This window comes from Hetaerina americana, unplaced genomic scaffold, assembly GCF_022747635.1.
Source record: "Hetaerina americana unplaced genomic scaffold, ioHetAmer1.1.p SCAF_14, whole genome shotgun sequence".
NCBI classification, from domain to species: domain Eukaryota; kingdom Metazoa; phylum Arthropoda; class Insecta; order Odonata; family Calopterygidae; genus Hetaerina; species Hetaerina americana.
Genome location: NW_027286514.1, coordinates 8859311 through 8875918, shown reverse-complemented (window position 1 = coordinate 8875918; position 16608 = coordinate 8859311). Strand labels below are relative to the sequence as shown.

General features: G+C 38.9%; 1 protein-coding gene across 2 annotated transcripts in view; it reads right to left on the bottom strand.

Moving 5' to 3' along the window:
* trx (histone lysine N-methyltransferase trithorax) overlaps positions 1 to 16608 on the bottom strand; it is a 50656-nt gene that overhangs the window by 6683 nt on the left and 27365 nt on the right. Inside the window, exons 10-12 of one of the 2 annotated variants that reach the window (XM_071583471.1) lie at positions 10827 to 16361; positions 3752 to 4156; positions 1710 to 1878 (exon numbers count right to left, since the gene is read on the bottom strand). In XM_071583471.1, the coding sequence (XP_071439572.1) occupies positions 1710 to 1878; positions 3752 to 4156; positions 10827 to 16361 (6109 nt within the window). The remainder of the gene's footprint in view (positions 1 to 1709; positions 1879 to 3751; positions 4157 to 10826; positions 16362 to 16608) is intronic. The other variant, XM_071583472.1, reaches the window with a different exon arrangement.

Genomic DNA, 16608 nt, shown 5'->3' with positions numbered 1-16608 from the left:
TGCTCTAATTTTTGTCCTTTTAGTATAATTACTGTATTCCACTTCTCTCTCCACTGGAGAGTAAAAATATTAGTATTTGGCCAATGTGGCTCACCTCTTTCTTCTGGCTATGAGCGCCATGAAACGCACTGTTCCTTTCCTGTATGATGTTGTATGATTTTTAACCCACTGTCCTTTCCTCTTGTGTGCTGTCTATTTCTCCTTTGGTGGGTTAAACACCCACCTGATGCCATCTCTTGGTCAAAGAATTGAACCTCAACGTAATAATGCTAATTAGCTGCCTGACCTTCAGGGATTCAGTGAATGTAGACAATTCCATGTTTGTAAAAAAAAAACAATCATCGTGGCTCTGAATTTCGAATTGCTCATTTTTGCTGTGATGAGTTTGAGCTCTTTCAATGCATCAGTAGGTGCTTTGTTTCAGGTTCACAGGTAGAAAACCACAATTCACAAGTGATCACTCCTGTCTAACATTTCTGGATAATGTTCAACATTTTTTAAAAGGTCAGCACAAATGTTCATTAAAAATTTCTTTTGCTCTGGAGTGAGAAGTTTTGGCACCATTTTTGTGCAAATTTGTCTAAGTTGAATGATTCATGCACAATCTGATGGGCACTCTTTGCTAATTCCTGAGATTTCAGCAGGAACTTGGACCCTCAGACGACGATATTCATGGATAAATTTACCAATTTTCTGGATGTGTTTGTCTGTTTTTGATGTTGAGGGCCATCCAGGATGAGGATCATCTTGGGTGATTTCATGCCCCTCCTTAAAACCCTTTAAAAGACTCAAAACCTTGTGTGTGCAATAAAAATTCACTTCCATGCACTTCCTTAAAAATGGCAAGAACTTCCGTAGCAGTTTCCCCAGTTTCACAAGAAACTTGAGGTTTACTCGTTGCTCCATCTGAACACTTTGTATTTCTTTGACGAGACTCTAGCGCAAAGACTTGAACAGGCGATCGCAACAGTGAGACTGAGTGACGTACAAACATGTCCATCAAGCTCATGGTGTGAGAAGCACACCATACTCAATTGTTCCCAGCTCAACTTTGTGGAAGTTCATGTTCATTAAATTAAGAACACAATGTATCTTTCCACTGTTCTTTATTTACGTACAACTAGTTTCAATGTTTAAGTGTCATCATCAGGTACAAATTAATCAAGTCGCAGTCCATTAATATATAGAGGAAAGATACAATGTGCTCTTCATTTAAAGCACACACATGTTCAAACCTGCCATGGCGTACTTGCTGTTTGCTGGGAACAGCACCAGTCTGGTTATTTAATTGCCACACCTTGGATAGCATAAGTTAAGACGTTGAATAGCAGGAATGATGAAAACTTCTTCATACCTGTATCTAAAATGTAGATCAAGTATAAAATCAACTTTTTTGCATGCAAATTATGCAAAGATAACAGGAAATGGGGAAGGTTCCCTCGATTGGGAACATCAATGAAGTAGGACCAATTTGGATGCACAAATGGAAAATTGAGAATTGTAATAAACATGATAATGTGATAGCAAGAAAATTTTCTATTTTTTTGTAAAAATATGGATAAATCTTTAAAATTATGCTATGTCATTAAATAAGTTCTAATCAGGTTCATGATATATCCAAAGTTTATCTCATTAGTCTTCATGTTTCATATGTAACGAAGGAATTCACTTGAGCATATTAATTTCTACCAAATTCATAAATATCATACCTCTCCAGAATACTCAATCACCATCTCCCCAGCTTCAATATCCTTTAAACAAAAGAGACCTCTGCCGTGAATATGGGAGCGGTATACCCCCACAGCTTCTCTAGAAGTCTCCTTCAGGTGCCTGAATCTCATGGCCATAGGCAAGTCTAAGCTGGTGGCTCGTCCTCTACTGTGAAATAATAAACAATTTTTTCTAATTATTTTACAATAGCTAAGGCAACTTTATTAAAAACTATATACATAGACACCTTTATTCATGGGGCCAGCTTTCTGGAGGTTATTGAGTGGGTAATGACATGACTTAATGTGTGAAATCAGTCATATATGCAGACATTGCTTGATTTCATCAATACGGAAAATGCTTCACCATACACAAAGCATAACAGCTCATGAATACATGCTAACAGGATAGGAAGGCTACATTAATTCCAAGGTCATCCATGATTGTCTAAATAAAACTGGTACCCATGGTCACATATGGGTTAATAAGATGATAATTGAATGGTAATATTGCCACTCTTAAAAGGATAGGTCTGTGGGTTTTCTAGCACCCTGGGTGAGAACAATTATCTTGAACTTCATTGAAGAGTGGTGACAGACATTTCCTCATTCTTGATAAATTTCTGTTTCATAGAGCTTGGTCACAAGTCAGCTCATTTTAAACTTCATCAAACGCCCATTCTACCAATTTGGTGATCTTATTCATCACGGTGCTGCCTACACCAGTCATACAATGGCACTTAAGATGGCTGTCCATTTTATGACAGGGCCAGCCCTGTTTTTACAATAAGTGTCACCATCAGGGATATAAATCAGGAAAAGGACACCACTGGTGTTAGATCATGAGATCTGGCAGTGTCAACCTCAAATAGGAGTGGAAATGACATTTGGAGAGAAGGCAACTTTCCCTACTCTTCTAATATACTGGCAGGTAGGGATTTAGCATGGTTTTCCAACAGTTGTGTTTGAAGTGCATGGAATTCAATGTGACTTGGTATTGTGAAAGACAGTTTGTTGTAGCTCTGTGATGTACTTTGCATACCTGAGGTGAGGCATCACTAACATTTATCAACTTGCTTTATCAGCATTTGTTTAATTCACTTACCTCCTCCCACATCTTATTTATACCTTTAAGTGATTGTGGGGATTTGTACATTACAATAATCAGTCCTGAGACTGGTCTTCAACCAATAATTTTTGGCAAATTCCAAAGAAACTGCGGGAGATGCCGCAACAGTAACTTTTTAACGGAGTCATCCGCTAATGTGCATTTTAATGCAACAATTTCAGAGCGTAAAAATCATTCGCCATGACTGGGACTCGAACCCAGATCCCTCAATATCCGGTCGAGTGCTTTAGCCACTTAAGCTACCGAGGCGTCCTCTTAAACTCTGAAATTTTGGGGCTTTTAAAGGAACTAGATGTTATGACGAAATACCGTACATACAATGTCACATGCATTCGTAGTCGTGCGCGAGGCGCCACTGTACTGTTGCGGCATCTCCCGCAGTTTCTTTGGAATTTGTCAAAGGGAAAACACCATACGTGTTTAAAGTTGGCTTTAACCTCGTGGACAGTGGCGCCTCGCGCACGACTACGAATGCATGTGACATTGTATGTACAGTATTTCGTCATAACATCTAGTTCCTTTAAAAGCCCCAAAATTTCAGAGTTTAAGAGGACGCCTCGGTAGCTTAAGTGGCTAAAGCACTCGACCGGATATTGAGGGATCTGGGTTCGAGTCCCAGTCAAGGCGAATGATTTTTACGCTCTGAAATTGTTGCATTAAAATAATTTTTGGGCTAATGTACTGCTTACTAATGTACATATCTCTAACCAAAGGGTACATATATCTAAGAAGGTAGGGGAGGCAAAAGACGATGAATGAAACCCTATATGTTAAATGAATGATGGCATGTCCAAGAGCATAGCTCTCAGTTCTACCCCCTCCCTTACCTTCCATGCAATCAACGAGTTCACTATCAGCATACAAATATAAGATTTCAATTATTAATTAACCCAGTTAACGGTCTAGAAGTTACCTGTTTCCTCCACCATTTGCCTCATTTTCCTGGGTTGGTAGTGGTGCTAATGGCAGCTTTCGATGTGGGGAAGCCAGCCAACCAAAAATGTCTCTATGCTGCCATTTCCTATTTTTCAAAGATGGGCAAGGCTCACCAGGGACAGTTGGATTAGGTGGGGGAGGTGGACATTTGAAAGGTTCACTTCGAGCACAGCCAGATGGATTTTCTGGCAGTGGTGGAGAGCATGGTGGAGGTGGCACTACAGGTGTCTCTGGAACTGGAGTTTGCGTTGAAAGTGAAAGATGGGCACGAGAAAACAGTCTGTGAGGGGGTAAATTATTTGAAGTGGGTTCTTTAACACCAGATTCCGACTTAAGGAGTTGAGATGCACCTGGTAACTGGTTCAAAAGGTACCGCAGGCCCCTAAAAAATTGGAAGACATTTGTAATATTTACATATATATACAAGAATTAATGACATCAGACTATTATGAATTAACTATCTGAAATGTTCAATTATGAGTTGTTCAATCTGAAAAAGGAATTGCAAAAATACCTAATCATAATATTTGATAAGTATTGAATAATCCTTTCACTTGCCTTTCAAACACACTTAAAATCTAAAACTTTTATTCTTCTCACATATCAATGCATTATAATGATGATCAAACCTGCACAGTGATAAAACCCTGTATGCCCAACCAAATTTAGAGCTTTTAACTTAAACTGAACCCACTTAAAATTGTTCTTTGCTATTATTTAACCACAATTAATTTTGTTAACCTAAACCACTTTACAGTGACATGTTAAACCAGATTATTAAAGGGTGTTATCATTGTATGTGAAATTATTTTTTTGGGCACCACTTTTGTTAGAACTAAATAAATTTATTTCAGCATCTAACATACTTATAAAACACCTATATTTATTATACTGTTAGATTTTCTGCCACTTTATGAGAGGGTAAAGCATTATGCATAAAAATCCTTTTTGAAAATATTCACAAAGCAGCAAACTTGGGGGAATTCTCCCTGAGATGATTTGACTAGTAACTGTTGTGACACAGAAAAAAAACTCAGCAAATTCACATCCTTTTAATGATCAACACCTTTAAAGCTATTAATGTAGGATTTAATGAGATGGTAAATGTGAAGGATTTTAATGTAAGTTTTAAGCATTATGATAAATATAAGAAAATACAAGTATATAAGTAGCAATTTTAAATGCAATTTTTTTAATTTTGCAGAGAAGTATTCAACATGATTTTTATAGCTGATAAGGATGATTCAACTGCAACTTTCAATTTTATTATTTTTCAGCGCATTATATCTTATCCTGCACTCTGCTACGTGTACATGGACGTGTGGCAGGGGGTGTTAGGTCTCCATTAATGATTATTAGCTTTCATCTTTATCATTTTACTTTCAAGATGTTTGAACTATCATATGTGAGGTTTTTAACTGCTTTGGTCATGAATAGTGCAAAAGAAAAGTGAAATGTTATATCAGTCTGTTAAACAGTTCAATTTCCCTAAAGAATCAACAGTGTCAGGCATGATTTCATGAAATATTTACATTTTTTTCAACTTTCCATTGAATTCTTATTAATTCATCAACCAATGCAATGTGAGATAGGCTTAATGCATCTACATCAGTATTAAATTGATGTAGATGTTGATATGCTCAGTATTAATAGAGTACTTTTAAGTCATGAACTTGTCGATTCATAGACCATATTGGCTTTCATCACAGAGTTTACTAATATGATTTTTTTAAAACCGGCAAGTCTATTCTTCATCTTATTCAGTTATGAAATTGGTAATTAACAGTTTGAGCACCATGCATAATTGCTTTATTTCATGCAAAAATTGCCAGGCTATTTTAAAGAGATTAAAGATTTGAATCTTCAATCTCTACACTCCACGGATACCTTCATAGCGAACTATTTTAAAGAGAAATGCAAAATTTATGAAATTAGTCCATGAAAACATTTCTCATTATTTAATGAAAGCTAATAAAACTTATACAATGAGATACAGAAGAAGAGAATAAAGCTTAAAAATAAGAATTATTCAATTATTATTTTCATTTATAGTCGCTGAGAAGAGTCACCTAGTGATGCTGGCACCTTAGGACAAATTTGTTGTCACCTTTGTTCCTAGCAACGTTTGTGCTTGAAGGGTGAATAGAAGAGCATGGCTATGGCCATTTATGTGAATGATAAATTTTAATCCAGAGCCATAATCTTAAATATGTACAGAATGTGGAAGGGAATGATGGAAAAATACACTCAGACATGATAAAAATTAAAGAAATAAAGTCTAGATTAGCACCCACTCCTTCGCTCAGGTGTGTGAAACACAGCAACCCCAGCGAGTACCAAATAAACACGGTATTAAGAATGGGGATGGAAGGGTGGAAAATTTAATGCCTGTGATGTGCACATCAGCCCAAAAATATATTGTTTGAATTTGTTGGTATATACTCGTGCTTACACTGATCATCATCTGAACAGCAGTGTCATAGCTGTATAACTGCTACAGGATTTGAAAGCAATACCCATGTAATATAGCAATGCAAAGAAAGAGTATGCAATGAATGATGTGCCATCGGCAGAATTGAGAGTGTGTTCTAGGTGTGTGGGAGTGAGTTTCTCAAGTGTGAGAAAACATCGTATGCTGAACTGAACATACATGTAGTTGGGAGATGCATGTGCAATCTAGTGACCGCATGGTAACCAAATGGTGGCCACAAACTGCTTCATACCTCACTAAGAATTTCTACTTCATTTAATTAAAATTAAGCTTAGTGACATACAGGGGCCTTCATGAATTTTGAATACACACATACAGTCACAGTACACAGGGTGTACTGTGCTCCACAGTAACCTATCAGTCAGGCTAGGATTAAATTAAAGCACATCTTGTTGAACTAACTTTTCATGCATTTTCCAATTTGGATATATGAAAATAAAGGGACCTTTGTGACTCCTCCATTAAACATAAATGGTCAAACTCCCAGAACACTAAAGCACATTATTAGGAAGAATGGAAAGGCAAATGAACCAGAAAAGAGAAGCTTGACATGCCCAGGTGCTTCTCCATTCAAACTTCCTACATCTTTCACACCATTTAGTCTATACATTTTAACCCAGATTAATCCTTCTTAATTTCTCCTTTGAAGAGGTCTTCTTCAAAGGCACAGATCATGAAAACTTAAGTTAGTTTAACTATTATAACTTTGATTTGTATTACAATTAGTCTTGACAGGTAGATCACTGGTCTGAGAGTGATTCCCTGTAAACTCTGAGTGTGCTGGTGTTTGAAATTCTCTAGGGCCACTACTGTGTTCACACACTTTAGTGGGAAGGTGAGCAGCAATTTAGGTTCGCTGGTTCCTTATCGTAATAAATTACTTATAGCCTGATTATTGGGTCACTCCCATTGGGTTTACTCTCTCTCTTTCAAACACTTGAGTATGTTTGAGACTCAGGAGGGTCACTGTGTTCCCCGCACCTGAGTAAGGGAGTGGGTGTCCATCAAGGATTACTTAGTTTGATTTTACTTATTGTGCCAGAGTGTATTTTTCCACAATCACCTTCCACACTCTCAGCATATATAAGATTATGGCTCTAAATTAATATTATTTATCCTGGCATGAAAGCCTGAGAAGGGTCCCAAATACTCGATATGTATTTGAGGTGAGATATACATGGGTGGTTTGAAAAGGTTCCGACCTAACAAAGATACAAGACATTTTTTCTGAAATTTCTGAGGTCAATAACTTTTCAGACCACCCTTGTAAAAACCATAAACACAGTCATCAACCTAAAGGTTGTATTGATAGGCGATTGTAGAGCTCAACAATTTCTAAGCCCACAGGAATATGAAATTTACAGGTCATGGAAGGGGAGCCAGTTCCTTTTCTTGTGTCAAATATGGTATTCCAGGAAATTCTGGTATTCAAAAAAATCACACAGCTTGGGTGAAGCTGAGGGTGCCCAGAGAGGCATGCCCAGGAATCGAACCAGAGCCCTTCAGTCAGTAGTCCCACACTACCCTGGGCTACCAATTCCCTAAAGGCAATATACTACCTTGATCAAAAAGTTCCCGGAATAACCACCGTGTGGCGCTCCCATCGTTCCGATTTGAGTTCTGTTTTTTTTTGTTAAATTGGTACATCTGTTGTTGATATTCCCTTTAAATCTTAGTGTCATAACTTGACATTTGCAAAAGTTACGTAGCCAAGAGTACATCTATCTCTGTGTGTGTTGGCGATTTTTTACAATTTCAGAAATGGATTTAAATTTGCAACAACGAACTTGTATTAAATTTTGCGTAAAAAACGGATTTAGTGGCGCACGGACGTTGGAAATGTTGGAAAAGTGTTTCGGCAACGATTCTCTAAAAAAACGGTCGTTTACCAGTGGCACGAGCGGTTCAGAAGTGGTCGTGAGTCAATCGAAGATGATGAACGCAGTGGCAGACCATCGACATCGAAAGTCGGTGAAAAAATTGATAAAGTAAAAGAAATGTTGGTCAATAACCGCAAATTAACCATCAGAGAAATAGCGGAGGACTTGAACATTGCCTATGGATCCGCCCAAGACATTGTGGTTAATGATTTGGGTTTCCGTCGTGTAGCAGCAAAGTTGGTTCCAAAAGACCTCAATTTCATGCAAAAAAGAGACCGTGTTGACGTCGCAAAAGACATGATTTGCGAGGCTGAATCCGATCCCACATTCATCAAAAGGATCATTACTGGAGACGAGACGTGGGTTTATGAGTACGACACGCAATCCAGACATCAGGCAAGTGAATGGCGTTCACCAAATGAGCCGAGACCAAAAAAACCACGTCGTTTTCAGTCAAAAAAGAAGGCAATGCTGACGGTTTTCATGGATTACAACGGTGTAGTGCATCATGAATTTTTGCCAGAAGGCCAGACAGTAAACAAAGAGTATTATTTGGGCGTTATGAGACGTTTGCGTGAAGCAATCCGCCGAAAGAGACCAGAAATGTGGGCAGAAAACTCGTGGATTTTGCACCATGATAACGCACCGTCGCACAGTGCTGTCATTATTCGTAATTTTTTGACGAAAAATGCAACAAATACCATCCAACAGCCACCGAATTCACCTGATTTGGCTCCCTGTGACTTCTTTCTCTTCAATCGAGTTAAAAAACCATTACGGGGAACGCGTTTTAGCAGCCGAGAGGAAGTAATGGAAAAATCGCAGGAAGCACTGATGGACATACCGAAAACCGAATATAAAAAATGTTTCGAGGATTGGATCAAGCGCTGGCATAAGTGTGTTGCAGTCGATGGGGATTACTTTGAAGGGGACAATATAGATTTAGATGAATAAACTTGTATTTTTAATTTTCTGAATAAATTCCGGGAAATTTTTGATCAAGGTAGTATAACCAATGTGGAATAAAACTTCTACTTAACTTGTTGGTGTGAATATTTCTTCATCATGCATAATTTATGTTTGGACTCTAGAACAAAGATTCTATACAGTTCCACATATATTCTTAATGTGATTTCCCCATGTTACATCATACACTTAGAGAAAAAATGATGAAAAGTCATAGAATAGGACAGTATTTCCAGGAATTAACATATTGATCCTAACCTTAATGGACATATGTCCTTAATGCACATACTATATGATGCATACAAAATGGGAGGTATTTACTGACCAATGAGCTTAAAAATATTAAATAACCTCTGTACTTGCAATGCACTTAAATCAATTTGATTATTAATGTTGTGTTTTATCGGGTTCTATAGAGGTAGTTGAGGGTCGCGGTAGTCCAGTGGGTAGAGCGTTGGACTGCTGACCGGAGGGTCCCGGGTTCGATTCCCGGGCAAGGCACTCAGGGCACCTGCAGCCCCATCCGAGCTAAAGTGATTTTTCGGGTACGAGGTCTTCCTGGGAAACCATAACTGGCACAGGGAAAGGAATTAGCCCCCCTACCCTGATGTGTGAATTTTCACACGCCGTATAGGGCTTGGTACTGGGTGATCTCTACCATCACCTACTTAACTGACCTTCGGGTTGATTCCTGTGTTTATGGTTTTTTATATAGGTAGTTATATCATTATTCCCTAAGGAAGTTCATTCAAGCATTTCACCATGTCAATCTTTAAAATATCATCTATGACTATATGAGAATTAATTTTTTAATGGCAGGGGGTGTGGCAACATAACTTCCTTTTTCTGAAGGTTTGTTGCATTTGAAAAAAAAGGTAGTTATGTGGACACATCCTGTATTATCAGGATTAATAATCGCTTCTACGCTCAACCACTTCAAGTGAATAAGGAGTTACCTAAATTTTTCAAAGCCAAATGCTATACTTAGTTTGAAAAAAGTAAAAGTATTACATTTTAGAGGATAGCTTATTTCTAAAAACATCGCATGCAAAAAAATGTTAGTAACTGACAAGTGTACCATAAGGACTGAAGTTTTACTTTTTTTATTGAAAAAGTGGCACTCTTTATAAAATCAAATGCAACATTTACACTGGGATTCAATTTTTTTCCAAAAGTTTGATGCAAGAAATGGGAGGTAATTACTGTATTTTCCCATCAATAACGAGCACCCAGAACCTTTTAGTTATCATAAACTCATATAGATATCGCGTGCCCAGGGAATCATAGTTATTGTGAACGTGTATAGAGGCTGCACATCTGTCTGTGAGTGTGTATGTATGTGTGTGTATGTATATATATTATATAAAAACATACATATATACATATATATTCATACACACATATATACACACACACAGATATTTGCATAAAAATTACATGTAGTGTGTGTAAAAATACATCTATATTAGATGCATGTGTAAAAATACTTCTATTTTTCGATTTTTTCAATTTTCATTACATACCGAGCATTGCCATTTATCGATTATCTGAAAATTTTTGTGAATATGATGCGCATGTTATCGATGGGAAAATATGGCATATTCAGAGATATAAGGTAAATATTGGTAAATCAATATAATACTACCTAAAGGTAAAAAATATTAATCCTATTAACAACAAAAAGATAAATGAAAAAATAACTAAAGAGGACATACTTGTGTGAGAGAGCCAGTGTTTCTGCACCCATGAATGGTTTACAGCCAGACATGGGAGCAAATGGATTCCTTGGGAGAGGTGCCAAGCCATGGGCTACCCTTGCTTTTTGAACACTGTTGAAGACTTGGTCCCATATTTTATCAGGAGTATCAGATTCAATTTTAATCCCATCAGCAGACTGGACTTGATACATCACTGAAGTACTCTCAACACGCTTTACTGTTTTTCCAACACCATGAGTGACCTTGTCCAAGACACCATTTGCTGAACCTCCTCTGGACCTTGAACAATTAACACCCTTATCCATTGTCTGTTTATGTACAAATGAGTCTTTTGAAGGTAACCTCCAACTATCAGTGGGTGGTTTAACCTTTACACATGTCGCAGAATTATCTTGTTTCACAACTGCTTCATTTACAAGTCCACTGCTAGTTTCACCATCACTTTTTCTACATATAGATTTCCTCCTAATGCCTCCCATAATGTCTTTCCTGCTGGGATCTTTAACATCTGGTGTACATGCTGAAGGCAGCAAACCTGTCCTAGCACAGAACTCTTCACTCATAACCTGATTTTTCTGATTGGAATCTACTAAATCCACCCATCCTTCATCAAGTGGAACATATTTTCCAGTTTTTTCATCTCGACGATATGCTTTTACTCCCTCCCTTGGGGTTGGCTGAAGATTGGGGAGAATAAGTCTTTTCCTTTTTGCAGGCCACTGTGTATTTGGAATGACAGCTTTTGGTAAGGTTAACTGGGGAGTTTCTTCTGGACAAGTGTCCACTGGAGGAGGCTGCATGGGGACATTTGCCTGGGGAACGGGTGTAGAAGCTACTGGAGGAGTGGGCATTAATAGTGCTTGTGGCTGCTCCATCGGAGGATTCTGAACTATTTGATAGCCAGGGGGCAAAGACCAACCTGCATCTGTATGAATGATTGGTTCAAGGGCTGGAGGAGGAGGTGCAGGCGTAGGCATGGGGGCTGGTGGTGGTTGAGGATGTGGTGAGTGTGACATTGGGGCAGATTGAAAATAAACCTGTTGCATATCTTCACCGATATTGTACTGCAACGAAGATGAGACTGGAATGGTGTATGCAGGAGCAGGGGGAGTCAATATAAAACTTTGCTGCTGAGCAGGCAGTGCTTCGAGACATGCCGTCACTGGATTATACACAAGTGTAGGCTGCTGGGGTGCCAACACAATTGGGCTGGGTGCCATAACTTGGGGAGGAGATACAAGAGCTTGGGTCTGCACTAACTGGGCAGAACTCTGTATTAAGCCAACTAATCCCTGGGCCTGAGGAATGCCAGCTTGCTGGGTGAAGGAGCCAGAATCAATAGTGGCAAGATATTGAAGTGTGTGCCCTGTTTGTTGCCTAAAATTCTCAGCAAACTGAGGTACAGCACTGGCAGATGACAGTTGTCTTACCAGAACCTGAAAGTTATTATTAACCGATGGAGGTAATGGTGCTGAAACAAGAGGTGGTTGTGTGACTGATCCCTGAGAAACTTGCTGCTGAGTGGGGCACAGAAAACTATCATCCTGAGGCACACTGAACCTGGATACTTTGTTTATGTCAGAACTGTCTCCTGATGGCACTCTCCTTTTGCCATTCACATAACACAGAGGCTGAACCATGGCTGTCTGCCTTTTTGTACTTCGAGATGGGTACGAGTCTGTGGTTAAACCCCTCCAAACTCCTTCTTTTATTTCTTTTAGGGCAACTGTTTGGTTGGAAGGGTTTGCAGCAACTCTGTCCACAGGGTGAGATAAATTCTCAGAATAAAAGTGGGAATTACAATTTACATTGAGAGAATCACTGGAACTAATCATCTGTTTGCCTTCTGTGTTATTTGTACAAACAACCTGTGGGTCATCCATCTGGTGACTCAGCTCCTTTGATTCCTTGGAGGCAATGCTGTTACTCACATTGTTACAATGTTCAGCATTTGGAAATTCTTGACACACATTGCTGTCAATAATGGTATTATCTACGTGACTTTTATTTGTGATTGAAGGTAATGAACTACACACATTCATATTGGAAGTGTTGGTTTGTTCTGCAATTTCTGGAGCAACAGAAGCACCTAAGGTTTCAGGAATGCTGATATCCTTTTCGTCTCCACCAGGCACTGAATTGGCAGTGTATTTATTGTGAAGAATCTGTTCTTTATCTTCTACTATTCCATCACCTGCAAATTTCTCCTTCTCAGGATAATCATTAAAGCAATCATCTGTTTCAACAGAATTAGGTAAAGTGTCCTCTCCTGGCGTGGCAATATCAGATTCAGAAGAAACTCTGCGAGATGTTCTATCTTCAGAGTCTGAATCTGAGGATGTGGAAGAGAGAGGAAATGGTGTTTCACAGAGATGTCGCTCATATCCTTCACGAGTACGATATGTTCTTCTGCATTTGTTGCATTTAACTGGGCCACCTCCACCAGGCTCACTATGAGCCAAACTTTGCTGTTTTATGCGACAAGCTAGTAGACATGGTATTGGTTGAGATGGTTCCCTAGTTGGGGATGTCCTTAAAGGACTGTTACCACCTCCTTCGCTAGAAGATGATGAAGAAGGATCAGCATTTCCATCCAACTGTGGTATAGGCCGGACATGCTTCCAAGCTTTTTTGGAATCCTCTGACCAAATGGCAGTTTTATTCGCAGGAATCATTGTTGTGGATGACTCGGGGGCATTTCCAGCTGCACCTGTCATTATTGGTGAGGCTGAGGGTGGAGGTGTTTGTGCTGGTCGCATTTCACAGGTCAACTCCCAAGCTGAAGAGGCAGATTCTGTGGACAGCAGTGCTTCCTTACTCACAGGCTGAACAACGTTAACAGGTTTACTATGCCTAGGTACCTTGATAGCCTGATTTGAAGGTAGAGATGAAGCAGGGCACTCACCATCCTTGTGACCTTTCAGTATATTTCCTTCGTCATCAGCTTCAAATAAGTGTGACACACCATTTTGGCTTTCACCATTGCTTACTCCTTTGAGAAGGCCAACGAGAATACTCTGCATTAACTTTTTATTAGCAAAAATATCAGGAGGTATATCCTTAATTATTTCGTCACTTATGTCAAGTGGCACAATCAAGTCAGGTTGTTCCTCATCATCCTTAACATGATTTAAACTTTCTGCTTCGGCTGAGTGATCCACAGTAACATGGGCCTCCTGTTCTTCCTTTTCATTAAAAGCTTCTTCTTTTTCCTCATTTGCTGAAGAATTAATTTCTTCTACTTCAGAAATAACCAACATAGTCTGGATATGGTATTCAACAACCTTCCAGGGTTCTACTGATGACCAGTACAAACGGGTACAGCTTAACCCAACAGGAACAATTACAGGTGCTCCTCCTGAAATTAACATTTCTGAAACTTTAGCTTCTTCCTCATCCTTTTTAGCCAATGATACTCCCCCTTCACACCACCGCATCTCCTCTTCACTGCTGACCTTACACTTTCCTTCAGGTGGTCTCAATAATTGCCCTTGTATGCTACCTGGAATAATCTTCCCCAAACTTTCGACATGAAGAGAGCCTACAGTAAACCTGAGACCACCGGCAGGAAATGTTGTCCCATCTTCACCAGGCTTTCTTTTACCCCTTCCTGGCTTTCGCCACCTCCACAAAACACTGCCTTGGCGGCCTTCCGTATCAATATGAACTGGTCTTTTCAAAGGAAGTTCAACACTAGGATCCTTCTGATCAATGGGAATGTGATTGCGACAATAAACAGACTTATCCTCCTGAAGGAGACATCCTGAGCGCAGTGCACATCCAAGATGATATGAATCTGGACAACCACGAAGGCAACATCCAAGTGTTGCTCCTGAGTTCTGACATAAGGCACATCGAACCCTGCGGCCACGGTTGACTGCTTCTCTGACTTTCATGAGGAGACCTCCCTTTTCCTCAAATACTTCTGCAGACCATAGAGCACAGTTGCAGTGCACCCAATCTCCATACGCAGATGCTAGCAACAAACGTCCCTCGCGGTCCACATCAGCATCACCTTTTACATGACAAAACAAACACCTTCGACCATCAGTACGTGGATGGCTTTCAATGCATTCACTACTGGTAGGTGATTTACCGACAATACTTGAATTACATTCAGCTGCTGTAGAGGTTTCTTTTTGAATCTCCGAAGAATCCATTAGTCTATTTGATGCATTTGGAACCAAGGTGTTTCCTGTTGGAATGGGTGACTTATTATTATTTTCTTCTGAGGTTGATAAGCATGGATTTTCATCTTCATGGTTGGAGTTATGACTATCTTCTAAGCATGTATCCGGCTCTTTAGTAGAATTTACATCAGAATCAGCTGTATCCTCAAGTTTTATCTCACAATCATCCATCATATCACCTGCATCATCATCCCTTTCAGAGTCAATTGCCTCCTTCTTTATTCCTGCCAGCACAGATTTATAGGTGACAATGTTTCTTGAGTGTTCTAGCATCACTGAATTATCATGCTCGGGTGAGTTGGATGGCTTACTCTTTGGCTGAGAGAATGTGCTTAAACTAAGAGACTTTCGATTTATTGAACGGCGCCTTAAGGCTGATGCAAAACTATACACTTTGTGATTGGGGACATAATCACTAGGGTCCATCCATAAATTTTCATTTTGATTGGACTGTTCTTTGGACTGACTACACTTTTTATTAACATTTGACTCACTGCAGCTTTCAAATTGACTACCTAAAACTTCATCACTACTTTGTAAATCACAGGAAGGTAATGTAGGTTTTAAAGAAATGTTATCACTAATATCTAACGTTATCAGATTGTCTTTCTCTTCTGATAAGGCCTTTGGTATCCACTGTATAATTTCACTGTTCTTTCCAACAGATGTATAACAATGGTCATTGATTATTACATCTAGTTTCTTCTTTACATCTATAGTGCAAGTCTTTGGTTTAACCCAAGGAAATACTTTGACCAATGCACTGTTAAGAGTTGACAAAACCCCCTCATTATCATAGAAAAGTTTTTCAACAGCCATATAAAAATCATTTAGAGCAACAAAATCACCTCGATTTACTCGTTCTCTTAAAAGGAGCATATCTCTTGGTTTATCTGAAATTTGTGCTGCGTATTTTCCTGTGTCACAAGAGGATTTCCTTTTTAGACTATTTAAATTACCCTTACTTTCATTCTTATCGCCATTGTCACTGTCACAGGCAGCTCGATTTAGCACAGAACTTGAGCATTTTGCCTTTGGACTTGGTTGTTGATTGAGAGAGTTATCTTTGTTTGATGCACCTAAGTCCTGCTGTTCGGCCTGAGTACATATTTCAGACTGTTTTTCAGGTTGTGATTGACTGACAGAGTTAGAGCTTTCCGATATGTTGGATGGATTAAGAGGAGGATTGGACATGTCAGATAAAGATTGAGAGTAGGACAGAGCAGTTGCATTTTTAGAATTTGCAGCAGCATCTATCACTTCCAATATTTTTTCAAAGCCCTGGCGAAGTTTTTTATCCATGGCTTTCTTCCATGCTGGACAGGCGTCTTTAGTGCATGGGCTGAAAAAAACCAAATGTAAGTATAAGTTAAGCAGTTAAATAGTTGATTGATCAAATTAAATGCACAATCATAACGGCTAATTACGCTATGTACTTAAGGGGTACAAAACTACTTAACTCATTCGAATAACTAAAATAATTAAATAATTACTGCTATCATATGTAGATGATAGAAATCAATAATTCAAGTGCATGTTACACAAGTCCAAACAAATAAATATACACATAATTTAAAAAGTAATAAATC